Source organism: Aotus nancymaae, unplaced genomic scaffold, assembly GCF_030222135.1.
Source record: "Aotus nancymaae isolate 86718 unplaced genomic scaffold, 86718_ANA_hifiasm-v0.15.2.pri h1tg000029l, whole genome shotgun sequence".
In the NCBI taxonomy this organism is placed as follows: domain Eukaryota; kingdom Metazoa; phylum Chordata; class Mammalia; order Primates; family Aotidae; genus Aotus; species Aotus nancymaae.
The window spans coordinates 28565454-28590467 of record NW_026988442.1 but is presented as its reverse complement, the minus strand read 5'-3'; the positions used below and the strand labels follow the sequence as shown (position 1 = coordinate 28590467).

General features: G+C 47.2%; 1 protein-coding gene across 1 annotated transcript in view; it reads left to right on the top strand.

The window, feature by feature from the left end:
- Nucleotides 1-21632, top strand: part of KCNB1 (potassium voltage-gated channel subfamily B member 1) — a 114776-nt gene extending 93144 nt beyond the window's left edge. Inside the window, exon 2 of the mRNA XM_012467430.3 lies at nt 10562-21632. Within this exon, the coding sequence (XP_012322853.1) occupies nt 10562-12571 (2010 nt within the window). The 3' untranslated portion in view covers nt 12572-21632. The remainder of the gene's footprint in view (nt 1-10561) is intronic.
- Nucleotides 21633-25014: the final 3382 nt, after the last annotated feature.

Here is a 25014-nt window from a genome sequence, read left to right as displayed (position 1 = left end):
ACGGATCACAAAACAGGTGAAGGGCCTGTGGCACTCTGGGGAGCCGGTTCCTGTCCCAAGGGGTTGCTGTTCCTTAGCTCCAGCCAGTGGTTGCCACTGGGAATGCAGGTTGAGTGAAGCAAAGAATCTGAGAATCTGGATTTTTATGTAAAATCTCCCAATTTTGAAACTCGGTCAACCAAGTAAAAATAAACTCAGCAGCAAAGCCTCTGGGTTATAATGGCTTGGACGCCCTCCGCAGTGGCCCTCCGTCCTCTTTCCATCATTGTGACTGTTTTCTTCTCATGGCGAAGGCCTCCACCTTCATCCTTTGTTGTACAAGCGCAGGATTCCTGTCCCTTTGTGCCCACGAGCGCCCCCTGCAGGCTCCTGATTCCAATGTCTCACCAAGCCTCTGCCAGGGGCCCCTGCCTGTAGGGGATGCGGGCAACCCCATCAGCCTGCTCCCAATCCCCTTAATTGGATCTGTACCAGTGACCCTTCTAATTAAAACTCCCCAGCTGTAATCCCCACTTAAAGCTGGGGGAAGCGGAAGCACCATAAAAGGACCGAAGGTTTGATGGGCCAGCAGCCACCTCCTCCTACGTCCTTGAAAATGTCTTGGGGAAACCCATAGACCTGAGATCAAGTCTGTGGGTCTGGAACTACCACATACAAGTTGCGTGACTCTGGAAAAGTCACTTCATTCTCTGAGTCTCAGTTTCCTTTATTTGCTTGTTCATTCGTCAGCTATATAGGAAGCACCCATCAGTACCAAGCACTGTTTCAGGAGAGAACATGGCAGTGAACAAGACTGACCCAGTCCAGGCCCTTCTGGAGCTGACACTTTAGTGTGGGACAGAGAGGAGAAAACAAAACAATTTCAGCTCAGCAGCACCAGGGCTGTGATCAGAGATGCGCAGGGGCTGTGGGAGCCCAGAGAACTGGCATACCCAATCCAGACCAGGGACCCAGAGACGGCTCGCTGGGGCAAGTGGCCCCAAAGCTGAGGCCTGAATAGGCTGTAGCAACCAGCCAGGAGAAGGGGGTTTGCAGTAAGAGGAAGGGCCCTCCAGGCAGAGGGAACAGCAAAGGTCTGGAGGTGCAAGCACCCACGGTGGTGCAGTTTGGGAATTGTAAGTAGTTCTTCCAGGATTCAGTGTGGAATACAGTGGGAAACAGGGGAAATGGTCAGGAGAGAGAAGAAAGGTGATCTTAATATAAAATCCAGATCTCTTCATCACGCCTCATCAGGCCCGCCCCACTCTCCCCTCTCGCTTCGCAGCCCCAGCCACGCTGAGCTTCTTTGTGTTGCTTGATATACCGGGCTTGTTCCCACCCCAAGACTTTCATACGTGCTGTGCCTTCTGCCTGGAATATTCGCATCTTTTTTTTGAGACAGAGTCTCGTTCTGTCACCCAGGCTGGAGTCCAATGGCACGATCTCAGCTCACTGCAACCTCTGCCTCCTGGGTTCAAGCGTTCTTCTGTCTCAGCCTCCTGAGTAGCTGGGACTACAGGCACGCACCACCATGCCCGGCTAATTTTTTGTATTTTTAGTAGAAACAGGGTTTCACCATGTTGGCCAGGATGGTCTCCATCTCCTGACCTCGTGATCCGCCCACCTCGGCCTCCCAAAGTGCTGGGATTACAGGCATGAGCCACTATGCCCGGCCCAAATATTCGCATCTTTGAATGACACACATTCCTTATCTTTAAGTGTCAGCAACCAGACACCTCCTAAGAAAAGCCTGCCGTGAGCACGCAGCCTCCTATGGACACCCCTAGTGCTTCTTCATCAATCCCCCAGTTTGCTTTTCTCAACAACTCACAGCACATAACACTATCTGACGTCACCTTGCCTCTTTCCTGGTTTATATTTCTGGGTTTTTTGGTCTGCCTCTCACTACCTGTTCTGTGAGGCTAGGAAATTATCTTCCTTATTCATGCAGCACGCTCAGCAACTAGCATAGCACTTAGTAAGTGCTCAATAAGCACATCCCAGCTAAATGCACAGGAATTGGAACTTAACTGGGAGAATGGGGAGTCACTGCAGGGCTCTCAGCAGCTCTGTGGCTTGTTCAACTTCTTCTCTCCTGTGAACTATCCCTGTGTTAGGGGGATGGAAAGCAATGGGCTAGCATGGGCAATGTGGCGAAACCCCATCTCTATAAAAAATACAAAAAGGGAGGTTGAGGCTGCAGTTAGCCAAGATCACACCCCGGCACTCCAGCCTGGGCAACAGAGTGAGATCCTGTCTCAAAAAAAAAAAAAAAAAAAAAAAAGGCCGGGTGCTATGGCTCACGCCTGTAATCCCAACACTTTGGGAGGCCGAGGCAGATGGATCACCTGAGGTCAAGAGTTTGAGACAAGCCTGACCAACATGGTGAAACACCATCTCTACTAAAAGATTAGCTGGACATGGTAGCAGGCGTCTGTAATCCCAGCTACTCGGGAGACTGAGGCACAAGAATCGCTTGAACCTGGGAGGTGGAGGTTGCAGTGAGCCAAGATCACTCCACTGCACTCCACCTGGGTGATAGAGCAAGATGCCGTCTCAAAAAAAAAAAAGAGAGAGAGAAAAAAAGAGAGAAAGAAAGAAAAGCAATGGGCTGCCCTTTATGGAAAGATGGAAAGCAATTTTTATATAACTTGATTGAGCTTTACTTTACATATCATATAATGCACCCATGTCCAGCATACAATTTGATAATTTTTAGTCAATTTTATCAAGCTGTGCAGGCTTTGCCCTAAATCAGTTTCTAGAACACTTTCATCCCAATGACATTCTCTATGCTCATTAACTGTTAATCCCTATCCCCGACCCTGGCAACGACTAACCTACTTTCCATCTCTATAGATTTGCTTTATCTGGACATTTCATATAAATGGAATCATATAATACATGGCTTTCTGTGTCTGACTTCTCTCACTTACCGTAACATTTTCATGGTTCATCTGTGTTGTAGCATATATCAGTACTTCATTTCTTTTTATGGATGAAGAATATTCTATTGTATGGATAGCTGTATTTTGTTTATCCATTCATCAGTTGATGGACATTTGGGTTGTTTCCACTTTGGAGCTATTATGAACAGTGCTGCTATAAATCTGCATGTTTATGAAGAGCAATTTGCAAGCCCTCAGCCCTAGGTGCAGCTTCCAGCTTGCCAGAGCTTCCAGTGGTACTGAAGAGTGTTGACCGCAGTGGGCTGTGTGACCGTGGGCAAGTCGCTTCCCTTCTCTGCCTGAGTCTCCCCATCGTCCCAGCGAGGAGCTTGAGCCCTTTTCTGCATGGACAGTCTGTGCCTCATCCACATTCCTGGAACAGCAGGGAAGTGTGCAGAGGCCATGATAAACAGTCTGTAGGCCTCTCTGTGATCAACAGCCAGAGCTGACAATTAGGATGAGGAGAGCCTGGCTCCAGCACTCCTGAATTTCACCCTAGGGATCCCCACCTGCCAGTCTCTTCTCCCAGAGGACCAAAGCCCCCTCTCCCATCTGGTGCAGACAGGTAGGCTCCAGAATCCAGAACCTCTTTGCAGGGAATCTGGGGACAGCCTCCCTGTCTCTGGTGCTGGCTCCTGCCTCTGCCCCCTGGGTTCCTGGAGTTCTGCCAAAGCCAATTGGGCTCGGATCCCAGAAAAGCAGAGGCCTGTCCAGGCCTGAGCTGGGGCCGGAGGACTCCCAGGTGGTAGCTGGTTCCCTACTCCTGGGGCTTATCCCAGAAACCAAATCAACACAGTCCATCTGGGTCCATGAGCTGTTTAGAGGATGCCTGCTGCCTTAGGCAGTCACTGGGGGTCTACACTCCTACTCCTAGTTTCCAGAAGCAAACAGTACAAGGGTTGGGGTGGGGTTGACCATAAATTATCTGAATATTTATTTATTTGAGATGGAGTTTCCCTCTTGTTGCCCAGGCTGGAGTGCAGTGGCTCAATCTCAGCTCACTGCAGCCTCCATCTCCCGGGTTCAAGCAATTCTCCTGCCTCAGCCTCCCAAGTAGCTGGGATTAAATGCGTCCACCACCACACCTAGTTAATTTTTGTATATTTAGTAGAGAGGGATTTCGCCATGTTGGCCAGGCTGGTCTCGAACTCCTGACGTCAGGTGATCTGCTTGCCTTGGCCTCCCAAAGTGCTGGGATTACAGGTGTGAGCCACCGCACCCAGCCCTGAATAATAATTTACTAACAGTACATATTAAGTGGCTGCTAGGTGGCAAGTGCTGAGTTACCTTCATCTTCATTTTAGAAAAAAGGAAATAGAGGCTCAGAGAGGGGGAGTGACTTGTCCAAGGCCACGCAGCTGGGGAACAATAGCCCTGGGACTCAAACCCAGGTCCAAAATCAGCTTATAAATAAATGTAAAGCTGTGGAGAAATAAATACAGTAAAAGTTAAGAGTGACTGTGCCACTAGCTAAGGGCATTTTGATTTAATTGAATTCTCATTGCAATCTTGCAATGATCCCCATCTTACAGGTGGGGAAACTGAGGCACAGATGGCGTAACTCACATTGGGAAGTTCCCCATGCAGGAAGTGTGGCCCTGACTCTAAGGGCTTCATTGAGTCTGGAAAAGAAAAAGATCTTGCAGGTGGGGCCAGGAGGGATGGGGCAGGGGAGACCCCCAGTGATGCATCACCACACGTGCTGTGTGATGCACATTCACACAGACAGACGCCAGGTGCACTCCAACCCTCCCAACCCAACCCTGAGCAGCAGGCACTCCCCCGACCCCCCAATCTTGTGATCCAGTGGGGCCTCTGCCCCTGCTTTGCTCCTTTTCTAGGCCTCCTTGAGCTGAGGGGAAGGGAGAGGGAGGGCACAATCTGAGGTACAAAAGGGGTGCCTGCCTTAGAATAACAGGCCCCATGGTCTGTACAATAGCTGGGTGCATAATTCATGCATCTGTCAGCAGAACATCAATTATGTGGGCCTTCCCTGGAGTTGTCTAGGGGTTAGAAACTGGAGCAGGCTTCCCCTGCTAGCCTCTGGGGGAAATAGGACCTCCCAGCTCTTAAAGGAACAGACTCCCCAGGAATCCGTTCCTCCCTGTGCAGGTGCCCTCCTGCCAGGAGTCACAAGATGAGAGCAGCTTCTCGTAGGGCTCAGCTTAAAGCCCACTGGCTGCCCACTCTGACCCACTCTGTGTCCCCCACTCCACAATTGTGAGCGGCTGACTACTGGTATATCCCAGAGTGTCTCAGCCTCAGTACTACTGACATTGCAGGCTGGATCATTCTTTGCCGTGGGGGCTGTCCTGTGCACTGTAGGGCATTTCGTGGCATCCCTGACCTCCACCCACAAGATGTCAGGAGCACCCCCCAATCAGTTGTCACGACCAAAAATTTCTGCCAAAATTGCCGAGTGTCCACAGGAGTAAAAATCATCCTGTTATAAACCACTAGTATGTCCTCATTTTACAAATAAGGAAACTGAGGCAGTGAACATTTGGATGCCCAAGACCATTCCACCAATGTATGGCAAGCTAGAATTTCAACCCCAGGACCCACTCTTCTCACCTAAAGTGTGCTGCCAAGATGTTATTCCAACAATCACATCTTTATTTTGATGAATATTTAATACATATAGCCCTGGCATGAAAAATAAACAATTTTGCATATTATTTCTTGGAATAAAGCTAAAATAAAATAAAGAAGGTGAGTGGGCTTTTTTGATGTTTTGTTTTTACCATTAAGGAAGGAGTGGTACAAGTGGCAAAGCACATGCGGCATACTGTCAAAACTGAGCCAAGTCCAGGTGCGCTGGCTCACACCTGGAATCCCAGCACTTTGGGGGCCCTGGTGGGAGCATTGCTTGAGGCCAGGAGTTCAAGTCCAGCTTGGGCAACATAGTAAGACCCCATCTCTACATAATATAGCCAGGTGTGGTAGCGTGCGCCTGTAATCTAAGCTACTTGGGAGGCTAAGGCAGGAGGATCGTTTGAGCTTTGGCATTCAAGCTGTGATTGCACCACTGCACTCCAGCCTGGGCCACAGAACAAGACTCTATTTCTTTAAAAAAAAAAAAAAAAAAAAGCGCAACAAAATGACAATTTAGGGACCCACACATTCTTATTGAAAATCGTACATGGAAACAAAGGGATGAAAAACTGCACACAGAGGTTATCTCTGGAGTGGGAAGGACACACAGGAAGTGTCAGTGTTACTGCTGCCTGCTCTGTGTCTCCATTTGGGTGGTAAGTTCTAGGTGTTCATTTGATTATGGTTCATAAATTATATAAAAATTAGGTCTACTTTTGTATATATCTAACATTCTATTTTTAAGACAGAGTTTTGCTCTTTTTGCCCAGGCTGGAGTGCAGTGGCATGATCTCAGCTCACTGCCACCCCCACATCCTGGGTTCAAGTGATTTACCAGCCTCAGCCTCCAGAGTAGCTGGTATTACAGGCACCTGCCACCACGCCTGGCTAATTTTTTGTATTTTTAGTAGAGACGGGGTTTCACCATGTTGGCCAAGCTGGTCTTGAACTCCTGACCTCAGGTGATCCACTTGCCTCAGCCTCCCAAAGTGCTGGAATTACAGGCATGAGCCACCACACCCAGCCTCAAACATTTCATTTTATAAAGTATTACAGAATTTTTCTTTTTCAATGGGTGTAAATCAAGAAACTCAAAACCTATTTTTTTGAAACATGGCATGTGTCAGACTTGACTATATTAAAAAAAAAAATCAGGAAATTATAGAAGCCCTGAGGCTAGGGAAGCACCAGAGCTGGCCCGTCAGGGCACCAGCACTCTCTTGCCCCCTGTGGCATCCCCATGTCTAGTCTAGTGCCTCACGCAGAGTAGATGACCAAGAAATATTTCCCAGACCGGTACGGTGTTTCACACCTGTAATCCCAGTGTTTTAGGAGGCCAAGGCGGGAGGATAGCTTGAGCCAAGGAGTTCAAGACCAGCCTGGGCAACATAGTGAGACCCCATCATTACAAAAATGTTAAAAATTAGTTGGGGTTGGTTGTGCTGTCCTGTAGTCCTAGCTACTTGGGAGGCTAAGGTGAGAGAATTGCTTGAGCATAGGAGTTTGAGGCTGCAGTAAGCTATGATCACAGCATTGCACTCTAGCTTGGGCAACAGAGAAAGACCTTGTCTCTAAAAACAAAATAAAACAAAAAAACTGAATTCTGGTCCTGACCCTTCTAGATTTATGAACTTGAGCAACAGCCAACAAATACTTGGGGTGAACCTGTCAGGTGTCCCGCCGTGGGTTAGGTGCTGGAGGCACAGAGAAAAACCTCAGAACCCATCCCCATCCTCCCGGTGCTCACAGATTCTAGGCAGCAATAAGCACACTTGCTCACATGCACGCATACGCACACACTACACATGCACTCACATGCACACACACACACTACACATGCATGCACACGCACACACGCACACCCTACACATGCATGCACAGGCTCACACACTACACACGCATGCACATACGCACACACTACACACGCACACACTACACATGCATGCACATGCGCACACTGCACACACATGTATACATACACGCACACACTACACACGCATGCACACACACGCACACTGCAAACGCATGCATACATACATGCACACACTACACACACATGCACACATACATGCACATGCTACACATGCACACACTACAAGCATGCACACACACATACACACACTTGCGCGCACACACACATGCGTGCCTGTGATGGAATATGTGTGGTAAGTATCCCCAAGGTATGTTAAAATGGTGAGGGAAGCCCAAGGATGGAGCCGTCAACCCTGCCTGGAGAAAGCAGGGAGAACTCCAGAGGGAAGGGGTCGCATGGGCTGGATTTGGAAAGATGGATTGGAGTTCACCAGACCACGAGCAAGAAGCTCGGACATGCCGAATTGAATTTTGAGTGTGAATTTTGAGACCCCATGGCAGGAGTGGCCAGAGAGAGGGGTCAGAGTCAACATGAGAAGGACTTGACAACCATGCGTCCTTACTGGGGATTCACTGCAGGGCCAGAAACCTCTCACACTCACCCATGCAGCAATTGGGTTTGCTTAAAGGATACAGCAGGCAGCATCAGAACAAGGACAGGAGGCAAGGATGGAGACCAGGCCACCCCGACGCTGGGTGATCTGAGCGGACGGGTGGTGTGGGCTGAGATTTCCCCTGTGATGATGGCTGGCATCTATTAGACACTCACCATGTGTGGCTGGAAGCTGTTCTAGTACTTTGCTTGTACTAACACATTTAATCTACACAGCAGTTCTCTGAGGTAGATACTGTTATTATCAGCCTATTTCCTAGATAAGGAAACTGGGGCTCAGAGAGGTTGAAGAACTTGCTCAGTGTAAGGAAATGGCAGAGCTGAGGCTTGAACCTCAAGCAGGCTAACACCAGAGCCCCCCCGCAACTCTTAACTGCTGCCCTCTGCACCTGCTGTGACCCTCCTGCGGTCCCCACTCCTCCTTCCTCTGCATCTTCCCTTCATTCTCTGGCTTCTCTCGAAGGTTCAGCTTTCTTTGTCTTTTTCTTTCATTTCTTTGTTTTATTTGTTTGTTTGTGTGTGTGTTTGTTTTGAGATGGAGTCTTGCTCTGTTGCCCAGGCTGGAGTGCAGTGGTATGATCTCGGCTCACTGCAGCCTCTGCCTCCTGGGTTCATGTGATTCTCCTGCCTCACCTCCCAAGTAGCTGGGATTACAGGCGCCACCACTATGCCTGGCTACTTTCGTTTCTTTTTTTTTTTCTTTTTTTCCTTTTTCTTTTCTTTCCAGACAGGGTCTCTCTCTGTCACCTAGGCTGGAGTATAATGGTGCAGTCAAGTCTCACCACAGCCTCAACCTCCTTGGGCTCAAGAGATTCTCCTGCCTCAGCCTTCCAAGTAGCTGGGACTATAGGCATGTGCCACCACGCCCAGCAGATTTTTTACTTTTTGTAGAGACAGAGTCTCACTGTATTGCCCAGGCTGGTCTTGAACTCCTGGGCTCAAGCAATCCCCCCACCTCAGCCTCCCAAAGTGCTGGGATTACAAGTGTGAGCCACCATGCCTAGACTAAAGTTTAGCTTTCTCTGATGTTTTCACGGCATCTCTGTCCTCTATATTTGGAAGATAGTTGCTTGAGGGTTGAAACTGATTCAAGCCTAGATTCTACTTAACATTTAATTCAGGGACTCACCCTCCCTTAACCCACTTACCACCTGACTTCCTGAGCTCAAATTCTCAAAGGTAGGTTGGCTAAGCCCCAGTGTACAGATTGGCTCAGTCTGGATTTTCTATCCAACCTTGGTGCTCTGATCAGTGGCAGCCAGGATCAAATGATACAATCATGGTGACCAGGCTCCCCTTCCCACATAGCAGGGGCAGAGGAAGAGAAAGGGAAAATCTCCAAAAGGAAGATGGGTATAGGGGACCCAATAGACAGGTCTGGGGGCTTGGATTTTTTCATGAGGAGTCCTGGAGATTTATTAAGCAAAGAAGTAATGTGATTGGATTTGTATTGTTGAAAAAACAAAAAGAACCTCAGAGCAATTTATTACATCTATTTGCCTTTCTGCACAGACTATATAGACTGGCCTAGATTCTATTAATTTCAGTGTATATTCTTTGAGCCCTTTCTCTTGGCCAGGCTCTCTTCTGATCCAGGGGACTCAAAGATAGTTAAGTCAAGGTCTTTAGCCCCCAAAAGCACATAGTTCTGATCAGGAGTTAATATGAGCCCAGAATGTCTGTGCCTCCCTGGGAATTACCTGCAAAATCTTGAGTGTCTAGGCATTTTTCTAGCAAAAGGTTAGCTTTCATCTGATTTTTTTTCCTTTTGTTCTTTTATAGAGACAGGGTCTCACTATGTTGCCCAGGCTAGAATCGAACTCCTAGCCTCAAATGATCCTCCTGCCTAGGTCTCCCAAAGTGCTGGGATTATAGACATGAGGCACCATATCCAGCAGCCTTAAGAGCTCATGTTTTTGAGTCATACAGACCTGGGTTAAAATGCTGGATCTTCCACTTACTAGCTGTGGAAACCCAAGTGTCCGCATCTGTTCAATGGAGCTAATAGCACTGAACAGGGTTATTATAAAATGAAATGAACTATTGCATGGAAAGTGCCTAGCATACAACCAACGCTCAATAAAGGTTAGCTATTATCATTAGTATCATCTCTGTGAAGGTAGTTCCCCACCCAATGTGAGCCACCAGTCTAGATCAGAAGTCAGCAAATTATGGTTCACAGGCCAAATTCAGTCCACTGCCTGTTTTTATAAATAAAGTTTTATTGAAACACAGCTATGCCCATTCATTTATGTATTATCCAAGGTTGCTTTCATGCTGCAGCTGCAGAGTTGAGTTGTTGCAATAGAGAAGGCAGGGTTTCAGGGCCTATAAAATGGTTACTATCTGAAAAGGTATGCTTGAACCCTGGGCTTGCTGATAGCTTTAAAACATCTGGACAATAAATGGATCAAAATAAATTCTCTTTTTGTCCCATTCAGTCATTAAATGGCTGGTGAGATGTGAAAATGCTCTTGAACATTGAGGAGTGCCCTGTGTGATGATCATCCCGTGGGGCAGTTAATAACTAAATCCCACTCTCTTCTCCTCACAGATCCTTGCCATAATTTCCATCATGTTCATCGTCCTCTCCACCATTGCCCTGTCCCTCAACACGCTGCCTGAGCTACAGAGCCTCGACGAGTTCGGCCAGTCCACAGACAACCCCCAGCTGGCCCACGTGGAGGCCGTGTGCATCGCCTGGTTCACCATGGAGTACCTGCTGCGGTTCCTCTCCTCGCCCAAGAAGTGGAAGTTCTTCAAGGGTCCACTCAATGCCATTGACTTGTTGGCCATTCTGCCGTACTATGTCACCATTTTCCTCACCGAATCCAACAAGAGTGTCCTGCAATTCCAGAATGTCCGCCGCGTGGTCCAGATCTTCCGCATCATGCGAATTCTCCGCATCCTTAAGCTTGCACGCCACTCCACTGGCCTCCAGTCCCTGGGCTTCACTTTGCGGAGGAGCTACAACGAGTTGGGCTTGCTCATCCTCTTCCTCGCCATGGGCATCATGATCTTCTCCAGCCTCGTCTTCTTTGCTGAGAAGGATGAGGACGACACCAAGTTCAAAAGCATCCCAGCCTCTTTCTGGTGGGCCACCATCACCATGACAACTGTTGGGTATGGAGACATCTACCCCAAGACTCTCCTGGGGAAAATTGTTGGGGGACTCTGCTGCATCGCGGGAGTCCTGGTGATTGCTCTTCCCATTCCCATCATCGTCAATAACTTCTCTGAGTTCTACAAGGAGCAGAAGAGACAGGAGAAAGCAATCAAGCGGCGAGAGGCTCTGGAGAGAGCCAAGAGGAATGGCAGCATCGTGTCCATGAACATGAAGGATGCTTTCGCCCGGAGCATTGAGATGATGGACATTGTGGTTGAGAAAAATGGGGAGAATATGGGTAAGAAAGACAAAGTGCAAGATAACCACTTGTCTCCTAACAAATGGAAATGGACAAAGAGGACACTGTCTGAAACCAGCTCAAGTAAGTCCTTTGAAACCAAGGAGCAGGGATCCCCTGAGAAAGCCAGATCGTCTTCTAGTCCTCAGCACCTGAATGTTCAGCAGTTGGAAGACATGTACAACAAGATGGCCAAGACCCAATCCCAACCCATCCTCAATACCAAGGAGTCAGCAGCACAGAGCAAACCACAGGAAGAACTTGAAATGGAGAGTATCCCTAGCCCCATAGCCCCTCTGCCCACTCGCACAGAAGGGGTCATCGACATGCGAAGTATGTCTAGCATTGATAGCTTCATTAGCTGTGCCACAGACTTCCCTGAGGCCACCAGATTCTCCCACAGCCCTTTGACATCACTCCCCAGCAAGACTGGGGGCAGCACAGCTCCAGAAGTGGGCTGGCGGGGAGCTCTGGGTGCCAGTGGTGGTAGGTTTGTGGAGGCCAACCCCAGCCCTGATGCCAGCCAGCACTCCAGTTTCTTCATCGAGAGCCCCAAGAGTTCCATGAAAACCAACAACCCCTTGAAGCTCCGAGCACTTAAAGTCAACTTCATGGAGGGTGACCCCAGTCCACTCCTCCCCGTTCTGGGGATGTACCACGACCCTCTTAGGAACCGGGGGAGTGCTGCGGCTGCTGTCGCTGGACTGGAGTGTGCCACGCTTTTGGACAAGGCTGTGCTGAGCCCAGAGTCCTCCATCTACACCACAGCAAGTGCTAAGACACCCCCCCGGTCTCCTGAGAAACACACAGCAATAGCGTTCAACTTCGAGGCGGGTGTCCACCAGTACATTGACGCAGACACAGATGATGAGGGGCAGCTCCTCTACAGTGTGGACTCCAGCCCCCCTAAAAGCCTCCCTGGGAGCACCAGTCCGAAGTTCAGCATGGGGACAAGATCAGAGAAAAACCACTTTGAAAGCTCCCCTTTACCCACCTCCCCTAAGTTCTTAAGGCAGAACTGTATTTACTCCACGGAAGCATTGACTGGAAAAGGCCCCAGTGGTCAGGAAAAGTGCAAACTCGAGAACCACATCTCCCCTGACGTCCGTGTGTTGCCAGGGGGAGGAGCCCACGGAAGCACACGAGATCAGAGCATCTGAACTGCCCTGCCTTGGAGGAGAGACTTCTGGGTGAGGTCCAAAGAGGAGAGCTGTTCAGCTTACCTGCCACAGAGCTTTTCTGCATGAACTGTGAAACAGAAAGGCTCTGTAAAGCCCTCAGAGAGAAGAGAAACTCCAGAGAAGGCTCCCTAAGACCTTGAGAGCCATGACAGGTCCATCAGCATGAAGTTGGCCAAGCCATCAGGCACAGCGCCCCCTTGTAACAACTCTGTTGCCCTCTTTGGGAGATGACCTGAGTGGAACTCACAGCCACCACTACTACCATTCTAGACAGGACCGAGGCCACATACTCACCATTCTTCTCTCATGGCTGTCCATCTCAGTCTCGGAGGGCAACATTTCCAGTCCTCCTGGCTTCAGCTGGAGAAGGATGCAGGAACAAGTGGCTGGTGTTGAAAGAGTGGGTTGACCAATTTGGTATTGGATGTTGCCCGGCCACCCCTGGGAACACCTGTCCATCACCTCCTGGATGGATTCCACTGTCAGACGGCTACAGGGAATGATTGTTCACGGGGAAGTCTCTGCGCCATAAGCCACGATCCCAGCGCAAAACCCTTATTCAAATGTCTTCATTGACTTCAGTATTCCGTAGTACCTGAGATTTTTATTTTGAGATATCATCAGGGTGAGTTGCACCACTTGTACTCAATTCTAATTGCCCCTTGGCAATCTGGGAAGGGTTCAGAAGGTGGGCACCCAGCCAACAGCATGAACTCAGAGCATTGCTTTAGGGTTGGAGGAGGAACACGCTTTCTTTACATCACTAGTGTAGACTCAAAAGGTACGCAAGTGTCAAATATGCAAAAGAAATAGTTTATTCAAGGAGACTGTGTGTTACTGAAGAACAGCATAAAAATGTGATTTTTTTTACTTGCAAAAATGAAAGGAAAAAAAATACCCCTCAATACCCTGCATTGAAACGCCTAGTTCAGACTGAATAATTCCTGCTGCAGCAAGGAAAGCACCTATTATCATAGAAATTCTGTTTTGTTCTCTGTGGTTTTCAAGCTAAAAAAAAAAGTTAAAATAAAAAGCACTTTATGTTTTTCAAAAATAAGTTCTGCCAGGGACAGTGTCCACATCTTGCACTTTAAAACAAGCACTATTTCCCGTGGGCCAATCGTTGGGACCGTAGTTGGCTGGTTGCCACCTGCCTGTCTCTGGCCACCATGGGCACTATCGTGCTGGTATTACTGTCTGCCGTATCAAAGTCTGTGGGCTCCTTCCCTGCCCCTCTGAAGCCTTCCCTTAACCCTCATGGGTCAGGAGGGGTTCTTGCCCCTTGGATGGGGCCTCTCATGAAGTCAAGTATACAGGAGACATGCACATCTCAAAAGGACACAGTGACAGTTGGACATTGGGTGTTTTACTCTGTTCTCTTTCTTGTCAACCAGCTATTGGTTTTTCAGTGTCACTGTCTGTACTAAAAGCTCACTTCTCCTTCCTGCAGCCATCAGCGCAGCCAGTACGACAAAAGCAATAAGTATTCGTGTGCATCTTGAGTGGTCCTGGTGTATTTCTTGGTGTTGGTTTTCCCGTCCTAGTTTGATGACCTGGCATTGTCCTGCCTGCTTTTAGTCCAACAGCATGGTGTTGTTAGTCATTCCTCAGTACACTGTCATTGGGTTGAACCACTGATTAATACAATGCTATGATGTTGGCTCACCTGTCAGTAAAGACGACATGTCATTGGTCTGCCTGTCTGTAGTTCAATGGAACGATGTTGTTCCCTTAATGTAATGTTGATGGATGATGTCCCAAGTACAATAGTGTAGTTCATCCTATTCTCAATACAGTAATAGGCATATGTCTTCCCAGCGGAAGAAAGATGTGGCATTGGTTCACCTAGTCTTCAGTCTTAATATCATCTGTTGCTGGTCTGCCTGTTAGTACGATGGTGTGATCCACCTCTCAGTACACAAATATCATGGAGCTGTTCTGCCTGCCCTTCGTACAATGGCATAAGGTTGAGCCACCTGCCACACATATGATGGGATGGGATCATTCCACCACCCTTAAAAACGCGTATCCTCTGCTGTATACAAACCCAACTCATAACACTTCTCAGCAACTCCAGAGACTGTGGATCCCCCCAAGAGGGTGCAGTCCTGTTCTTGCTGCACTAACAGAGAAAACAAGAATGTCACTCTTCCTAGGTATCTTCAGAGTATTCATGCACCAACTGCAAAGGGACTTAGGGGCAGGGAGAGTGTGAGGTCATCCCGTGCCAGCTGGCGAACCAGGCAGAGTAAGCAGCGGCACTCCCAAAACACTTTGCTGAACACACAGTCTGAGCTGGGGGCCTCTTGAGGAACGGCTGTGGGACAGTTCTCCGCCGACCATCTCACATGTCTCTTCTTTGTTTTCATCACCATTAATGTCCACCATCAGCACAAATGTGAAAATTCAGGGAAAAAAAAACAAATGCTTTTTGATAAAAGTAAATAGTTGTGATTTCCAATTCAGATATTTTTAGAGCTAATGCTATCTGTAAAAATTAATAATAATAATAATATAGTCTATTTTACATATCAGGAAAGTGAACATGTTTCAATATAGCCATATATATCGAGAAGGAACTTACCACCACTTCTTCCAATCAAGGCATTTCATTTGTTGGTTGAAGCAGATGAGAAGTGTACAGATTGAAAATGATTTCTTTGTTTTTTTAAATGAAAACCAATTGGTGCAACTCTCCTTGTAACCAAAGGCCCTTTCTGCCTTCTGTGGTCATGTAGGACCTGGCCCTTCCTTCCTTGTGTATTTTGTCTGACCTTAAAGTAGCATTTTATTGAGTCACTTTTGAAGGACGAATTCAGAAGTATCATTAAGAACCTACCTTTTCAGGCTTCATAGCCAGAGTCCTATAGAGTTCTTATAGAAACAGAATAATTGAAATTCAGCATATACTATGCTTAGAAAGTATTCCGTTTGGGTTTGATTGGGTTTTTTTTCTTTTACTTGTGTGTGTATGTATTGGGGGAATATAGCTTTTTTTCTGTGTTCAATTCGAAATAGAGTATTATAAGTTTTCCCAGCCCCTCCACTCGCTAAAAAGGATCATATCCAGATTTTAATATGTATACACCCAACCTGTACCTATGTACATGAATATACATGCACTGGGAAATCTACCTAAGAGTCTTCACTGAGAAATTCACTTGATAGGAAGGTCCTGATAGAGAAGAGGAAAGCAATGGTCTAAAGGCAAATCCTGTTTTAACTTGGCAGTCCATTTCCCATCCATTCCTGAACCAATGAGAGCAGAAAGAAACAAGTCAACCCAAACAAATAAACTAGGGGCTGGACGCGGCAAATGGATGCTGGTCAGTTTGGCGAATTCAATGAAACTCATCAAGAACCCAGCTGAACTTGCGTTCCAACTTCCACCATTATCAGAAAGGGCTAGGGACCAGGTAGCTGTGTGTCCCAATCACACGGGGGAGCATCTGCCACCGGCAGTGAGAGAGGTGGGGAAGCTTTGGAGGAGACAGTATATTCACCTTTTTATCTTTGGGTAAAAGAAAACAACAGGACTTTGGTGCAGTAGATTTCTCAGTGCCTTCTTTAGGAATTCTATCTTAAGCACACTTCAAGGGGAAAGAGAAAAAGGAGAAGAGAACATTTGTTCCCGTGAAGTCCCTTTCTCCAAAGGACTGGGGATCAAGAAGGAAGAAGAGTAAGAAGGAAGAACAACAAAATCCTGAGGAGGCCATTTCTTTTAACCCACCCAGCTTGCCCCTGAAAACTGCTGGTGATACAAACTTTTTCAAACTGACTCCCAGCTTCTCCATGTGTCTTGGTAACTGTAGCCTCGTCTCTGCCCTTTCTCCTAATAAGATCCATGTTTCTAAGGAGAAAAACAAAACAGTATTCTCTTCTGTAAAACTGTAATGTATTGTTGATATTTGTAACTATTGTATATTTCTGTCTTGCTCCAGTCCCAGCTGGAGTGTCTAGTTCATGGACAAGGGGATGTTTAAAATTCACCACGGACAAGGGCCACTAAAGCCAGGTCTCTATCTCTAATCATTCTCCTGTTCTTATTTCTCTACCAACTAATCTCAAGTAACAATACCCCAGGCTTTTTTTCAGCCTCAATTCAAGTAACTTTGAATCAAAAGAGGGCAAGGCAAAAAGCCTCCGGACATGCTTCTTTGGGAAAGGACTTTTCCTGTAGCTACAGAGTGGGCAGGAGGGAGAAGGGGCTCCCCTGAGACCCCAGCAGGACAACGGAAAGCTTCCAGCCCAGAGCTGATGTTTTCTCGCCTATCACTGCTTATAGGACAGCATCCAAATGCTTTCATGTCATTCAGCCCAGGCAACCCAAACCAGTCCTGGCTACACCCAGAAATAAGAGTTACCTCTGCATTTTCTGTTGCCATTTTTCTGGCTCTAGAAGTATCTGATGCGCGACTATGTCACAGAATGTCCACGCATCTCAGAGTAGTCTATTTTTCTGTTCAGATAAAATATATATATATATGTATTTTTAGCAAATTTATAATAGGGCAATTGAGTCTAATCTCTTCTTTTGTAATACAGAACAATATCATAGGAGTTTCATTGTTGGTCATTATCATAGCTGATGTTTTCTGGTCTTTTGCAGTTCCTACCATTGTCTCTTGGGCTGTTTTGGTTTTCTTCCCTTTGATTCTGGTTTCTTGGGAGTGGGGAAAGACTTTGGGGTATGACTTCCTTGTGTAGGCATTTCTTGACACTAGGCCTAGAGTCCGTCAATGCTGTTACTTTTCTCATTCAGTTCTGTGTGTTTCTCCTATTCGTTGTTCTTAAGAATTCAGGGCATGAATGCAGGAATGAGACCCAGGGAAGCAGCGTTACAGATGGCCCTCAAAATCAGGATGGGATGTGGGCTGGTTTCACTTGTATCCCACACCCCTCTAGGGATCTGAAGGGACTAAGTTTTCTCATCCCCAGAGATCTTGGAACCAAAAATCTCATGCAAGCAAACTCATCACTGGCATTTCTGAGATTCAGAACACAAATCAGCTCCTCCTGGCTGGGCTGCTCCCATGTCCAGCACCCTGTGGGTCTGTAACATTCATCAGATCTGAAGTCCAGAGCTTTTTCAGGTTCTCGTGAACCTCACAAGAACATGCTGGGCCTCACATCTCATCGACTTGTTTATCAGTTCCTCATCACCTTGTTTATCAGTTTCTCATTTCAATCCTTTTTTTTTTTTTTTGAGACAGAGTCATGTTCTGTTGCCCAGGCTGCAGTGCAATGGCACAACCTTGGCTCACTGCAACCTCCACCACCCCGGTTCAAGTGATTCTCATGTCTCAGCATCTGAGTAGCTGGGATTACATGAGTGTACCACCATGCCCGGCTAATTTTTGTATATTTAGTAGAGACAGGGTTTTGCCATGTTGGCCAGGCTGGCCTCGAATTCCTGACCTCAGGTGATCCGCCCACCTCAGCCTCCAAAAGTGCTGGGATTATAGGCATGAGCCACTGTGCCCAGCCCATTTTAATCCATTTCTAATAGCCTCACCAAAAAACAGTGGCTAGACACCCTTGCAGCCAAACCCTGAGAAGAGATGTCCCAAAATCTGCTAGCGCATCTCCCCTTCCCTTGCCAGCTGCCTAGCTCCATAGAGCAGGAGGTATGTGACAAGGACAGGGCTTCTTTTCCAGCTTCCACCTATCCATGCCTGGGGGAGTTTTCGGACTGTCCTGACAATTAATTCCACAAGGCAGTTTTCAGCCCTGGGTAGGCAGAGGACATCTCACTATGCAGGATCTTCAGTAGAAAGTGATTCTCGATCCATCAACTCACACAGTAAGATGAAGAAGGCCCAGATAACCTCCAGCTTGCATTCATTTAGGTTTTGGTATCCCACCCGCCTCGCTGTCAGCTGCAGTGCTCAGAGCTCTGCCTAGAATCAGAAATTTGAGCCAAACCAGGACCCTCAAATGGCAGTGAACCCTCCCATCGGATAACTCCCAAGAGGAAGCCAACTCAAATATGAATTTTTCATTCTGGACTAGGACACTAATCAGAGTTCCCCCACCCCATAGACCTCTGATAGTCTGGTTTGAACCAGAGTAAAATAAAACAGACTAGATTTTTTTTAACCTTTGCACAAGACCAACAAAAACAAAAAATTGTCTCCCAGTAGTTTCCTAAGTTTGATGCTGTTTTCATCAAGAAAGAGGTTATATAGTTTGCATTTCCATTCACTCTCTCCGATTTTAACTTAACTTAGATTTTCTCCTGAACTTCTCCAAATGCCAACTTGAATTTGGGTGGGGCTCTGTTAATCGAGGGAACTTTCATCTTCACTTATAAACCTAATTATCTGTTCCTCCCTCCAAAGATCCTGAAAAGATCTCCTAAAGCCTGGCCAGAATGGGGTGGAGTAGGGCAATGAATCTGAAGAAGAAACCACTTAACTGCCAGATGGCTATATGCAAGTTCTCCAAAAATTTCTATTGTATGAAAGGGATGGGGTCAATTTCAGCTCAAATTAAGGAAGCCCTCCTAATAGGCGGAGTTGTCTGACTATAGAACTCAATGCCACGGTGGGCAGTGAGCTCCCTTATACCACAGGTGTTGAAAGAGGCTGGCTAGATGGTATATAAAATGGGCATTGTGGAGGGACCCTAGCATTGCATGGAAACTGGGCTGAACATCCACAGAAATTCTCCCTCTTTGTTTCTTGGTGTGTGTGTGTGTGTGTGTGTGTGTGTGTATGTAGGTGGTTTGAACATTCTGGGCACAAGCTCAAGCCACTGAGGCAAAGGCATGCAGCACAATTAGCAGGAATGCAACTTCTGGGCTTTGGAGCTATCAGAGGGGGTGCCTAAGAGACAAGTCTGCTTCCTTCCAGCTCCTTGTCTTGGAACATTTTAATGACCGTCAGTCACCAATCCAACCCATCCCCAGTGGCCTACCAGGTACCACATTGGGATGAGACTCATACTACCCTCCCCCAGGCCAGCCAAGGAGCAATCCATGCTGTCCCCTGTCCCTGGCTGGCTGTCTTATGGTGCTTCAGCCCCTCCGCCCAGCTCCTGTGCCCTCATGAGCCTGGGGCTTTCCATACAAAAGATGCAATGATATCTGTTCCCTACTAGCCAGCCCCACAATGAACAACTGCCCAGGCAATAGCAAATGGCTCCAATCCAAAAGGGCTTGTTTTTCTGGTAAATCAAACAAGAGATCCCACTCAAGACCTTCAAAACTCCCCCCACCGTGAAAAAAAAATCCAGAAGGATCAAAAGAGAAAGGCAGCTTTTAATCCAGTTTCACAGCAAAGCCGGGTTCTGGCTGCCTTCAAGCAGAATGCCCACTCTCCTGCAGCTGTAGCCTCCTTCCCAAATCAGCCTGCATGCTGCATTCTCCAAGGAAAGCCTTTGACAAGGGAGAGTTTATGTATAGTGGGTTGAGAGGAAGTGAGACTTCAACCTCACAGTGAACCCAAGACTGGTTGGTCTTCTGTTGTTCTAGTATGAGATGGGCAGAATGGTATGTTTCAATGAGCAGAATGAGCAGCAGCCTTCCTCTGAAGCCAAAATAACATAAAAACCAGCATTCAAGATTCCCTCCCAACTCCTCACTGGAGGCTCTGCCCTGCAAAATCACTCAAGCTGCAACAACACAAGGCTGCAACAATAGGACAATTCAAGAACATGGAGGAAACTCCCAAATCTGTCCCGCTAGGATGCCCTCAAGGGCCACGCAGGGATCTTCCCATACTTCCTGCTTCCCTGAGCTGAACCAAGATTGGAAAGAGGCAGGCAGCAGAGAAGATGCCCAAGAAACTTTGACATCTCTACAGCTTGGCTCATGCCCCTTGGGCTTCACTGGGATTTGGGCCTCTCCCTTGGATGAGCTGAGTGTGCCTGAGTGGGTGGGGACAGGGAAGATTCTCCAGACCTATCTTGACTTCAATCCAAGGTCAAAAATTGGGAACCTTATTTTCTGCACCAGGAACTCAGGGTTACCCCCAACATATGCCCTTAGCACCTGATGGTCATCCATCCTGTGTTTTTGTGAGTGAGTGAATGTGTGAATGGTTGACCTCTGAGTGGATGACTGGACGAGTGAACGTGTGAGTGAATGGGGGAGTTAATGAATCCCTACCTAACAGTGAAGGGAAGAAAAATGAGGAGCCCCTCTCCCACTGAAACCATAACTGCCCCATCAAAGTTATCTGTTCTTTGACTCAAGATGACATCTCTATTTGATGCTTGTAGGCCCCAAGCTGATAAGGGCCGCAGCCCTCTCAGAGCCACACTTCCGGGGGCCCACAAGGCAGCTCTGGCCTCCTTCCTCTTCCCCTACCCTGCATTTCTCAGCCTCATGTTGTATTTTAGCTCACGCACGGCCCACGGCGGAACCATCAAGTGGTTTCTGATGGACTAAGCCAAGGGTTCGAAGTTGGGATTTCCCCTGATCTGGGAGTTGCTGGGGCAGAAACATAGGAGCCAACATCTGGAAACTGGATCGCATTCCCTGAGCCATGGGAGTCCAGCTGGATATTAAGGCCAGCCTGCCCTCCAGCTTTTAGAGCCGAAGATCTCTTTTCTGAGCCCCAAAGCCGCCATGATAGCATGCCCCCAGATCCCATCAGCTAAGACCCTTTCCCTCCCAGGAACCCATGGTGTGAGGTTGGGGCTTTTCTGCCAGCAAAGCCATTCTGATCACCCCACCCTTGACAGGGGCCAAGCCAATCACATTAGCCATAAATGACCAATGTCCCCAGCCACTCTTTTCTCGGGGGTGCAATCGTGGGTCCTGTTCATCTCTCGTCAGTTAACGTCTCTAGTCCTTCCCGTAAAGGTGAAATGAGCATTGCGCATTTGCGCAATACACACATACACACACACACAAACACACACCAACAAAAATCCCAATGTCTTTTTATGCATGTGGTGAGATGAAATTGTGATCTTTGTGTGACCTCCAGCTGCTGTCCTGTCATGTAAAATGTGTTCAAATGTTTAAGAATTTCTAAGCAAATGGTCCCTTAATGAAGTCTGCAGAGTTCAATAAAAGGTATGGAAAAAACAAGCCTGGTGCAGTTTGTTTTATTTTTTGGAGGAGGTGAGGCAGGAAGAGCTGTAAGGGGACTTGAATCAGGGAGCCTGTTCCCAGGCAGCATCAACTTCTTCTCTTCCCCCTGGAAGGAGAACAGGAAAATATAACTGGCTCATCACCCCAACTATGCAAGCCAGTGGTAACCCACCCTACATGATATTTATAAATCAAAGCTCCAACTCTGGTCATTTGGTTCTCATGTCAACTGTGCCTGGGCATCTCATTAAAAGCTGTCTCACAATAGAAGGTATAAGCTCAAATGACTACTGGGGCAGAGCAGGTAGCATAAATGAGTAAAGCAATCTAGCTAAGAGACATAAGGGAGTGGTAGTGAGTGTGGTAAACAAGAGAACACACACCCTGTCTAAAGCCGTTTATCTCCAACTGGTTGTCACCCATAGGGATGTGGGCCCAGCAATACTAGATCTTTCTAAGAGAAGTCAGAAATCTGGATTTTTATGGGAAATACCCAACTTTTAAATGTTAGCAACTACGGCTACGCACGTGGCTCGCATCTGTAATCCTAACATTTTGGGAGGCCGAGGTGGAGTTCGAGACCAGCCTGGCCAACATGGGAAAATCCTGTCTCTTCTAAAAAATAAAATAAATAAAAAATAAAAATAAATAAATGTTAGCAACGAATTCCATTTTTTCTAGTCCTATACTGGCCAAATGAAATACATCTGTAGGCAGACCACAGACCACAGCCCATAGGCTGCCTTTCTGTGATCTCTGATTTACTGATAGGGCTTGACAATTTCTGTATTTGTTTTGGGGGGATTTTTAGTTGTTGTTTTTGAAACATAGTCTCACTCTGTCACCCAGGCTGGAGTGCAGTGGCACAATCTCTGCCTACTGCAGCCTTCACCTCCGGGGTTCAAGTAATTCTAGTGCCTCAGCCTCCAGAGTAGCTGAGATTATAGGCATGTGCCACCATGCCTGGCTAGTTTTTGTATTTTTTAATAGAGATGTTTTTGCCATGTTGGCCAGGCTGGTCTTGAACTCCTAGCCTAAAGTGATACGCCTGCCTCAGCCTCTCAAGGTGCTGAGATTACAGGCATGAGCCACCATGCCCAGCCTTCTGTATTTGTTATCTACTGCTGTGTAACAAATTACCCCCCAAACTCTAGCAAGTTGAAACATTTATTATCTCATTCAGGAGCATCTTTAGCTGAGTGGTTCTGGCTGGGGGGCTCTCACAAGGTTGCAGTCAAGACACCAGCTGCAGTCCTCTGCTTGACTGGGATGGAAGACCTGCCTCTAAGGTGGCTCTGCTGGCCTCAGTTCCTTCCCGGCTGTTGGTGGGAGGCCTCAGTTGCTCACCATGTGGACTTCTCCACAGGGCTCTTGCATTTCCTCAGAGCATGGAAGCTGGCGTCCCCCGGGAACAGTGGTCCAAGACAGAGGGGTTAGGAGAAAGGCACCACGTGTCTTGTGGCCTAGTCTCAGAAATCAGAAACCATCACTCACACCAAATCTATTTGTTAGCAGTGAGTCACCAAATCCAGGTCACCCTTAGAGAGAGGGAATTCTGCCTCTTGGGGAAAAAGGATCAAATATTTTGTGGACATATTTTAAATCATTACCTTTCAAAGCCCATTAATTGAAAAGGGTAGTTTCCAGGCTTTAGGATTTCATAGCCCAGTAAAAAAATATTATATTCTTATTTGTCTAGAGATGTAGTCTCACTCTGAAGCCCAGGCTGAGCACAGTGGTGCAATCATAGCTACAGCCTCCAACTCCTGGGCTCAAGCCACCCTCCCACTTCAGCCTTCCAAGTAGCTGGGACTACAGGTGCCTACCAGCATGCCCAGCTTATTTTTTATTCAGCTTACAGAAGTGTATAAGCCTTCCTGACATTTTATTTTGCCAAATAAAGATGTTGAAAAAGTGACTATCAATCATGTACTATACATTATCTTAGTAAAACAAAGGATATTTCAAACACATAAAATATACAATCTCAGAATAAAGACCATCCTGAAAAAAAAACTTGTTTTTCTTTTTTTTTTTTTTTTAGACTGAGTCTCACTCTGTTGCCCAGAATGGAGTGCAGTGGCAAGGTCTTGGCTCACTGCAACCTCCGCCTCCTGGGTTCAAGCAATTCTCCTGCCTCAGCCTCGAGTAGCTGGGATTACAAGTGCCTGCCACCACATCAGGTTAATTTTTGTATTTTTGGTAGAGGGGGATTTCACCATGCTGGCCAGGCTGGTCTCGAACTCCTAACCTCAGGTGATCCATCTGCCTCACCCTCCCAAAGTGCTGGGATTATAGGCGTGGCCCACTGCACCCGGCCTTATTATCTATTTTTATTAGATTAGAGCTTCTCAAACTCAGCACTACTGACATTTAGGGCCAACTCATTCTCTGTTGTGGGGTCTGTCCTGGGTACTGTAGGGTGTTTAGCAACATCTCTGACCTCTACCCACCAGATGCCAGTAACACCTCCCCCAAGTTGCAACAACCAAAAATGCCTCCAGAAATTGCCAGATGTCCCTGGGGATCACAATCACCACCAGTTGAGAAGAGGTACAAAATCTCAAATCCAAAAGGTGCAATGAAAAGTGAAATTTCCCTTACACCCCCAGGCCCCCGTCCCCCTTTCCCTGGAGGCAATTACTGCTACCAGTTTCTCATGTAGCCTTCCAGAGATCATTTTTGCAAACATACACACATACATATGAGCGTGTATGTGTTGTTTTGTTTTGCTTTGTTTTATTTTACCCCATACAAATAATAAGAGTGCCATATACACTGCTCTGCATCTGGCTTTTTTCTTTTAATGTATCTTGGAAATCATTCTGTATTAATACACCAAGAGCCTCCTCATTCTTTCATAAGCCTATGTCATGTTCTATTGTACTTGGTAATTGCCAGTCTCCTACTCCGGAACATTTAAGTTGCTTTCAACTTTTGCTAAAACAAACAGTGCTGAAATGAATGGCCTGTCAGCCATTCCTCTGGGCTCTGCCTTCAGAATAGATCTGGGATCTGCATTTCTCCCTCCTCCACTGCTGCAACTTGGGGCCATGCCACTGTTGTCTATTGCCTTCACATTGCAGTCACATCCAGACCGGCTTCCCTACTTCTGCCCTTGATCTTTCAGGTTCTTCTCAACATAATGGCCACAGGGATCCTGTCAAGCTGTCAGTCTGATCATGTCACTTTGCTGTCAAAAGCTTCCAAAGGCTTTTTGTCACACGTTAAATAAAGTCCAAAGTCCCTGGTTTGGTCTGCAAATCCCTACATCCACTGGCTTCTGCCTGCGTCTCTATTTCGTCTCCCACTGCTCTCACCCAAGGGTGCTCTGCTCTAACATTCCAGTCCTCCACTCTTCCTCAAACACACCCACTGT